The 9,559-nt window shown below is 51.8% G+C and overlaps 1 protein-coding gene across 1 annotated transcript in view; it reads left to right on the top strand.

Annotated features, from left to right (window-relative positions):
• ADAMTS10 (ADAM metallopeptidase with thrombospondin type 1 motif, 10) overlaps positions 1-9,559 on the top strand; it is a 44,819-nt gene that overhangs the window by 3,244 nt on the left and 32,016 nt on the right. The window contains exons 2-3 of the mRNA XM_009889147.1: positions 2,459-2,823; positions 7,706-7,865. Of these exons, the coding sequence (XP_009887449.1) occupies positions 2,459-2,823; positions 7,706-7,865 (525 nt within the window). The remainder of the gene's footprint in view (positions 1-2,458; positions 2,824-7,705; positions 7,866-9,559) is intronic.

Genomic DNA, 9,559 nt, shown 5'->3' with positions numbered 1-9,559 from the left:
GAAGGAAGGAAGGAAAGAAAGAAGGAAGGAAGGAAGGAAGGAAAGAAAGAAGGAAGGAAGGAAGGAAGGAAAGAAAGAAGGAAGGAAGGAAGGAAGGAAAGAAAGAAGGAAGGAAGGAAGGAAGGAAGGGCAGGCCAAGCAGTGCTACTCTTGCTGTTGGGAGTTCCTAGTATAGTCTGTAACATGGGGAGCATGACCAAGGCAGACGTGAGCAAATAAGGGGACATCTGTGATGTTGGGTGGAACACACGGGGTTAGGGAGTAAAAGAAGTCTCAATCATTAAAGCCTAATCTAATCTCTCACATTTTTAGAGGAGAGGAAGGAACCAGCTGTAACACTGGATGAGGACATTGGCTTCTTCCCTGTGCTGAAAGTCTCTGTTATTTTTTTCTCGTTTGTGGCATCCCCACTCTAAAGCATCACTTCCTAAAACATGCATGTGATGCAGGGAACTGCTCTTAGATCTTTCTTCCTGTGCCTCAGTTTCCAGAGTGACATTCCTGAGAGGATGCATGATGACCGGTACTACAGCAAGAGCAGGTTCTCACACACCCCCAGGCTCTGGACATGTTTTTGCCTCCTGGATAGACCTTGCAGGTCAGGATCGGAGACCACAGCCCAGGGTCCCAGGCCCTTTCTAGCCACTGCGGGCGCAAACCTCCTTCCGAGTCACTATTTTGCAAGCCTGTGTGGACTACAGAGAGGGAAAAAGAAAAACAAGACACTTCCGACAGCAAATTTTTCCAAGCCTGAGATCATTGGTTAAGTGCAAATAGTTGCTCTTGTTTGCCTGGCTGCATCACACGCAAGGCGGTGTGATGCAGGAGAAGCTGGAGCACAGGAAGTTAAAAAACTAATCATTATTTCTGGCTTGTCGAGGCAAGGGAGAGGTGCCAGACGTGCTTATGGTTTGGAAGGATGGGAGCTAACCCCTAAACCCAGCTGGTGGGAAGGACTGTCCCATTACCGGTGGCCAAGGAAACCACTCGGTCAGGCTCCCACACTGGAAAACACACTAGAGGAAGAGGAAACTTTCCAGTGCTGCCATGTGGTAAGAGTGCAATTTGGAGTCCAAATTTATGATGGCTGGGAAGGCTTTGAAGATGGGTGCTGTGGAGCCAGGCGAAATGCAGCCACCCTGGAGCAGCCTGGCCTCTCCCGTTCGCTTAGGAAACAGCTACAAATAGGATGCAAAAAGCACAGTAAGAATATTCCAGAGTGAAAAAAGGGCAAATCCCCTCCCACTCCATGAGCAAACCTCCAGCCATGAAGGGTTCAGAAGAACACACTGTGATGGGGGGAGCTATCCTCTCCAGTGCATGATTTTTTACATCTTCCAGTGAAGGCTCTGGTACTGAGAGCTGTCAGAGACAGCCGGACCTCCAGTCAGATCCAGTCTGGCAGTCCCTGTGGCATTTTGTTTGGAAAATGAGAAATTTCTGTAGAGGTTGCGGAGTGCCAATTTCTTTGACAGCCAAAAGCGTTGCGTTACCGTGTGAGTGCAGGCAGACGTTTTGGGCAGTGACCTTGTCAGAGCACATTTCCTAAGTGGTACAAGACAGGCTCAAACACTCGAGTGCCCCAAGAGAAGGTGCTAAGGCAGGCGGGTACAATATAGAGCACCAAACTGGTGAGCTGGGAAGGCAGGATGGCGTCATAGATAGAGACCTGGCTGGGAAACTGGGACGTCTGACTTCTTTTTTGCTGCCTTTTTAGCACAGCTGGGGAATTCTGGTTACCCTCTTTCTTATTTTCGTTGCAAGATTGGCATTGCAAGGACATTGTGTTTGTGCCTCTTAGGAGGGTGCCCAGTGCCTCGTGCACTAACGCAGCTGTGGTCGGGGAGGCTGGTATGGTACTGTTACTATGCGAGGTACCAAAGCAGAGTTTGCAGGTCCATGTGGCAGATGCAGATGTTCTGAAGAACCCTACAGATCCTTAGCAAGACTGTCTTCTCCTAAGACACTGTCGCCCCAAGGCTCATTATGGCTCATTTTGATGAGACCTTATTGCTAGCTTTGTTACCGAAAGGGTACAGGTTAAAATAATCCTCCAAACCACAGAGTGTGACTCTGCACAACCTGGAGTCCCTCTGCCCAGTGGAGATGGAGTGATGGGGGATAGTCCAGGTCCAGAGCCAGAATTTGGGTTTCCTGAATGGCCCCTTGGACCCGTCTGTTTCTCTCCGTCACCTGCAGAGGAAGAAGATTACGTTCCATAGGCCCAAGGCCTGTTGATGCTCCCGGGCTCTGTAGGCTGAAGGCCTTTGGGAATACCCCAAGGATCTGCAGCCTGGACAGAGCGGTCCCTCTGTGTCAGGATCGTGTCCTTCTGCCTGCGCTGGCTGTGGCTGCGCTCTGCTGAGGCACAGCCGGCTCTGCGCTGCAGTCGCCGGGTGTTTTGCTCCGACTCTCTTTGCAGAATGTCATTCCTCCTGTGTTTGCTTTCTCTCCCCAGAGGAGTTCCTGTCCAGCCTCGATCACTATGAAATTGCGTTCCCCATCCAAGTGGACCAAAACGGGGACTTCCTCACCTTTGACGTGAGAAGTCAGCTGAAGCAACGCCCTCGGCGCAGTCTGGGGTCCTTGCCCTACGAGCCATCTGAGCAGCAGGTTTTCTACAAAGTCTCTGCCCACCGAACCCAGTTCCTCCTCAACCTGACACTGCACTCCAACCTGCTGGCTGAGCACTTCACTGTCGAATACTGGAAGCGAGATGGCGTGGACTGGCAACACGACTTCCACGAAGACTGCCACTACGCGGGCCACTTGCAGGATCAGTACCTGAACTCAAAGGTCGCCATCAGCAACTGCAATGGACTGGTGAGTCTCTGCAGTTTGCCCAGACAAAGGCAATACTAACAACTAGAGCTGCCCGTAAAGCAGAGCAGATTGCAGCTTCTTTGGGTTTTGCTGTAGAAGTACAACTTGATTTGGGCCCCAGCAGGTGGGTCCATGGTGGTGGGATCACTTCATTAGGTCTGTAGGGGTTCGTGATCTGTATTTGGCTTGTAGTCCAGTTTCTACCGAAGTCAGCGGGCATTTTTCCATGGATTTTAGTTGGAATGGGATAATCAAGGTTCTAGACCAGTATTCTGTCTCTCACAGAACTCTCCCCTCCATTTCCAACAGCAGCAGCAAAAGGTATATTTTGTGTGTGCGAGTGAGGAAGAAATGCAGGAGGCAGGAATTTCACAACACAACTGGGAATGTCAAAAGTGCATTCAGCTCCTTACGATTACATTCCTGGGGCTCCCGGTCACTTCTGTCCAGATTGCAGGAGCTACAAATGTGGCTCCCTGGGCGGGGGGGGGGAAACTGCAATAATCAGTGTTTTTCAATATGGAAAAGAGAACACCAAGAGGGAACAAGATGGCATTCCTCAAAACCTGCAATGCTGCTGCGAAGAGGATGGGAATGATTGATTTTGCGTATCCTAACAGCAAGGACTAGACATCATGGTCTTAAATATCAGGAGGAAAGCTTAATGGTAGACATTAGTGGTAAGGATAGCTGAGCTCTGGACTAGATTGCTTGGCGAGTGCGTGGCCCCTACATCGTTGGAGATCTTTAAGAACAGGCCAGACAAATGCCTCTCAAAAACACTCCAGGTATGATTCATTAGCTCTTCCAGCATTGGGAATAGATTAAGGACTTCCATCCTTATTTTTTCTGTGATTTTCTGATATTTCTGGCTCACAAAGCGCATTTCATGACCTGCCAGATGGAGGGATGGAGCAAACATACCCTGTTAGCAAATCCCAAGGATGATAGCTCCCTTGGAGGGGTAACATGTAGAAAAAGACTCTGTAGGCCAGATTCATATTTATGCTGCGGCCCCACCTCTTAGCAGTGTTCTGGCACTGTGGAAGAGCTTCCAAATGGGAATGAATTCACGTTTGATTTATTGCTAAATTACACTGCCAGAACAGTGCTGTGGGTTATTAACAGAAATGAGAATTTGACTCATTATATCATAGAGTCTAATGTTTCTATCTCACAGCCAAAAATCGGAGCTGCATAAACTCTTGGTTCCCTGGTTCGCCCTTCGTTTAGAGACGGGAACTCTGCTGAAGTCCAAGACAATTTAGGGGTGTTCACAAAAGCGCTGAAGGGTGAGCTGGATGCTGCTGGCTTAGAAGGGATTTGGCAGTCACCTCCCTCCCTTCCCACTTCAGAAGGCAGCAAGTCCAGGGCAAGCAGTGGCCCGGCAGCACTTGCCCTGGGACGGTTTGGTTCACAGGCTGTGTTTAGCTCTGGAGAGATACCAGGGGCTGTCTGGAGGAAAACACAGCCAGGCACTAAGAGGGACGGAGGGTCATCCAACGACCTCTCCTTTTCCTGAACTCTGTCCTTCTGCCCTGGAGAGCTACAGACATCAGCCAGGAGGGGAGAGGAGGGCTTCTGGGTTAGAGAGGACGATAGGGTCAGGAATTTGGATGAGAGGAGACTGGCGTGTCTTTAGCTGACAGAGTGGGGGCTGTACTTGCCACCGGAGAAGATCTGTTGTTGCAGAGCTCTGGTTGATCAGTAACGGCTGATCCACTCATGCCATCCCTCAGCCGCAGCACGCTCCCCTCCGGGCAGGCATCACTCCACTTTGGGGGGGACATATAGGGACAGAAGAGGATCTCCAGTTGGTGAGGTCGCAAGGTTCAGGTTCATGCTGACATGTGCCATGGGGGGACTGCACACAGTGACCCACGTTTGCACAGACCTGACTCACTGATGATGCAAAGGGGGTTGTGTTGTTGAATGGGCACGAGGAAGGGCCAGGTGCTGATTATGGGGCGAGCTGTGCATGAGGAGGAGGGAGAGGGATGACTGCATCCACAGGAGCTGTGAAAACAGGTAACAAGCCCCAAGCCATTCTCCTGTCCTTGAACTCCCACATCCCTGAGCAATTTCTGTGTCTGCAAGGTGTACCGCTGTAAACCGCTTTGTTTTCAAGCACCCATGACATAACTCACGCCTTACGGCACCCCAGCTTGGGATTGCCAATATCTGCACACGCTCCCGTAGACTCATCCTCCCAGCCACGCACACCGTCACCGCCCTGAGGGCAGGCAGGCAGCGTGGCTCACCCCACGCGTCTCCCGCGGAGGGCACGCCGAGCTGCGCTTTAGGCTGAGCAGGGGGGAAAGTCACCCGGGCTTAAGTTGTCGGAAGCAAAGGGCAAAGTGGTCCGTTTTCCAAAACAGGCAGAGCTGTGAGCTGTCAGCAGGGCCAAGCACGAAGCAGCTGGAGCCTGCAGGGAGCAGCCCAGGGAGCTTTGCCTCAGCCTGGCCAGGAGCTGAAATCTCCGTCTTAAGCAAAGCCATGTTTCATCCCACCGGCTGCACGAGATCGCGAGGACCCGTGTCCTACCATCAGAAAAATCACAGCGAGGAGAAAACAACTTTAGGGGAGAAATGCCACCGTCTTACTTCTTGTGTCAGAGCTCATCAAAGGGCAGTTTTAAAGGCCAGGTTTTCAACCCCGTGTGTCTGTGCTGAACTTGTGCTTTCGTCTGAAAAGCCCTTCTGAAGTCAGCGTGAACATTAAATGCTTGGAGCAAGGCAGATGGCCCCGCTGCTGAGGCTACGAGCGAGCTGCTCGCGTGTACTCACAAGGAGGTGGAAGAGCTGAATTGCAGTATGGGGCTGTGCTTTTCTTAAGTGTGGTTATAAGCTAATAGCATAAACCATCCTTGCTCTGCAGATGACCTGGGTGAATCATAGACAGGATATCCAGTTTAGCTCCCCCACAAACCACAGGGATCTCTCTAAGGGCTTCTCGCCGCCCCCTTTCAACAGCCTTGTGTCATGTCCAGCGCCCAGACCTCAGAGCTCCGTCTTTGGGGTCAGCGATGGAGCAGTTTTCAGACTCCTGTGACAGCTGAACTTCGTTGCCGAAGGACGCCAGGCAGGCGATGGAGCCTTCTGCCTCTTGTGCTCTGCGGAGGCTTCAGGTTTAAGTAAGAACGGCCTTTTTCTAGTAGTACATGGGGTTTGGGCAGGACGTGCTCTCCCCTCCTGCTGCTCTGCCCCAAGCCGGCGGTGACCTCCTTCTCCCCATCCCACAAAGCCGGCAGCCAGCTGGCTTCGCAGGCCGACACTCGGCTTTCCGCCGGAGCCCTCGCCAGGCTAACCTCACAGTACCTCGCTTGTGTTTGAAAAGGTGGAGCTGAGCCAAGAGCAACAGAGCCTGGTGCAGGAGGAAATCCCCCGGCACTCTGGAGATGGGGACTTCGCTGTGCACACACTGCCCCGATTCAGCTTTCGTGGCGGGGAGGGAGAGGGGAGAGACCTATTACGGAGGCAGCGTCCACCCCAGAGGGGCTCTCCCCCACGAACGCCCAGCAGTAATGCTGTTACTCAGGTGGTGCCTTCCGTGCAAGGACCTCGAGATGTTTTAGAGAGACCTGCATCCCCACTGCCCGTCCTGGCGGGTCAGAGCTCCTGTCCCCCTTGTACAGAGCGGAGCTGGGAAAGTGCTGTGACATCCAAAGGACACCGGTGTGGAGCTGATGGCAGGACGGGGGTGTTTCTGCACCCAGAGCTATGCTTGCACACAGCGGGTGGGAGGACAGCGAGGTAACGTGGGTCTTCAATTTTTGGGATACTTCTTGTCCTGCTTGAGCAACGTCAAGCATGTTTCTGTGCCTCAGTTGCTTACTGGTGAAGTTCAGCTGATAGCACACCCGTGTTTCTTACAGTTAAGTGAGATTCAGAGCCAGGAGCTGTTACAGGGATGGAGCTTCTACTTGTATCATGTTGGGCTGCCAGAAACTTTTTAGGTTGCTCAGACCTTTTAGGTAGAGGGAAAGCTTGCTGCGAGGACAGGACCAGCTGCAGAGGAGAGATCTTGCAAGCACCTGGTGGGTTTGGCTGCTCATCCTTCTGGGGTCTGCTCCTGCCCGTCCTCACCGTCTCACAAGTGGGTCCACTCACAGAGAGCAAAGTCTGGGCTCACAGCTGAGATTCATTCTGTCAAAGAATAAAATGAGGAAGAACAGTGAAGAAAACCTGACTAACTAAATGAACAAGTAAGGGAGCAGGAACAAGCTCATCTGACCGAGGTGGCCAGTCAGAGGTGTAAAAAGGGCAGCGGTGCCTGCGAGGTACAACCCAGAGAAAGGCTGCAGTGAAAAGCTGTGGCTCCCCATGGCTGCATCACTGCAAAGCGGACTTCAGATTTGAAAGATTCGAGGTGTTTCTCAAAAGCCTCTGAACATCTACATCTCTCAGTGCCTGAGTTTCCCAGGTGATGGTAATGGTCCTGAGCTGCTTTCCAAGGTTCTTCTGGGAGGTTGAAAAGTATAGGAGGTAGATCGCACTGCTGAGTTGCGCTGCTGTTTGAAGGTAATGGTATTTAGGATCCCACAGACTAATCCCTCAATTAGACTGAGTGGGTGGAATAGGAAACAACTTATTCATAATTTTGCAAGGAAAGACTGTGATTTCCAGAGGACTTTAGTGAACGCAGATGTCCTGAGGCATCCACGACCATCTGGCTCGGTTTTCTCCGGTCTGTAGGTTCATATAGTTCAGTGTTTGTGCGTAAATGAAGGATTCCTTCACATTCTCAAAAGTATTTGTCAGTCCCCAGAAATTCAGTGGTTAATCATCAGAAAGCTCATTATGAGAAGCCACCAGTATGTCACCAGTATGTCAGTACTCTCTCTCTACCTCTTTTATTGCCGTTTGTCTCTTTCCTTCCGCAGCATGGGGTGATCGTCGCAGATGAGGAGGAATATTTCATTGAACCGTTGAGCCCGGGAGCCAATGTCAGCACAGGGAGCGAGGGCAAGGGCAGCCCCCACGTCGTATACAAGCGTTCGTCTCTCCAGTACCCACACATGGATGCAGCCTGCGGCGTGCTAGGTATCTGTACCCACCCACCCCTCAATCCATCCCCGTGTGGGCTGGGAAAGTCCCAGTAGACAAAGCTTTAGGAGGTCCACGCTGCTCTATATGGCAAACAACCGAATTCATCTCCTGCATTCAAGAAAGTTTTCTGTATTTACTTTTACCCATGTTAAGGATTTGTGGTGGCCTGGTCTTTGGAAAGCTCTTGGACTCTGTTTGTCGCAGCAGGGCTTTTAAATTTGTAAATAGAGCGTGGAACAGAAGAGAAAAAAACTGCCTCTTATTGTTCTTATGAAAAATCCTCCCAGATTTGGCCAATTTACAAGGTATTGAGAAATCATAGCTTACACATGCTCAGCAGAGACTTGTCTTTGGGTTTTAGTCACTGAAGATTGTGTCCACGTTGAGATACATCTGCTTCCATTAGAGACCAGGTGGAAGGATGCCTTGTAGGGTGGGATGTGGGATCTGGTTAGTCACGGTGGGCTCTGGGAGATGTTTATAGAGAATGGCAATTGCACATTCTCTATAAACACATTTCTACCCTTGCAGGCCTTTGACTTCCTAAAGAACTCACACAGGTCTGCCCTGACCTGTGTCCTTCTCATCCTTGCTAGCGGTCAGTCTGTGTCCTAGAGCCTGGCTGAAATCCTTGGCCCTTGTGAATGTGCATAGTTTCTCCATCTACCCAAAGTGTTGCATGCACAGAGGATGCTGCTGCCTCAGTTTACAGAGGCTTCCCCTCATCTTCTGTAAAGATGAGTGGAGATGCCGTCCCTGCAGAGGGGCCAGCTCGCATTTCATGGATTAGAGTTTGTGGATGCAGAAACAGACCTGTTCCCAGTTGCTTCTGGCAGGTTTTTGTGACTTCAGTATCTTCATCCAGTGTTCTTGTGGTGACACTTGACCAGATGAGGAGTCACTGCTGGAAGGGACGGAGCCTCTGGAGATGCCAGGGCACCTCCAGTCTGCTCGGAGCAGGCTCTGCGTGTCCCCAGACCTGCCAGTACCTCTGGAGACAACCTGTGCTTCCCTGGCCTGGCTCCTCCCATCCCAACTCCCAAAGTCACACTGGACGAAGCGCCAGCAGACTCCCCTTCTGCTGACTCCTTGCCACGTTCCTTGGCTTCCAGATGAAAGTTAGCCTGTTCCTAATTGCTTCTTGGAAAGCAAAGACCATGCCGTCGGAGCCACAGGCCAAACACAGTTCAGAACAGCCACAGTGCAACTGGCCCCAGCAAAGCCACCCCAACCCCTCACACCAGAGGCCGGACCTGTCCTGACCTGCCTGGCACAGCTGGGCTCCCAGCACCCCCATGAGGCCCCTCCGGTCAGCCAGAGGGGCCGGAGCTGGTAGGTTGTGGGGCCGCCTCTCGTCTGCCCATCTTCCCAGTCTTGCTGGATGTTTGACGATGGAGCAGAGGAGGGGGATTCAGCCAGCTCTCCCGACGGGGCAGGAGAGTGGTTGTAATCTCCCAGTCAGCTCTCCCGCCCCGTGGTAGTCTCCAGGCTGTGGGTTTAGAGCTGATGGCCCTGCTGGGGACATCTCTAGGATCGGGTCAGTAGCACTTGAAGCCTGGAGAAAAGTCCTACAAACAAGCTGTTGCTGCTGCTTTGGAGGCTGCAGCCATTTCTGTGGAGGAAAAGCCAAGTCCTAAATTCAGGTCCTGGCAGGAAAAGAAAAGAGGAAATGGTCTGCAATGGCTTTC

Source organism: Charadrius vociferus, unplaced genomic scaffold (assembly GCF_000708025.1).
Source record: "Charadrius vociferus isolate BGI_N301 unplaced genomic scaffold, ASM70802v2 scaffold657, whole genome shotgun sequence".
Taxonomy (NCBI): Eukaryota; Metazoa; Chordata; class Aves; order Charadriiformes; family Charadriidae; genus Charadrius; species Charadrius vociferus.
Note: the sequence above shows the minus strand (reverse complement) of the source record. Positions and strands in the feature narration are given on the sequence as shown.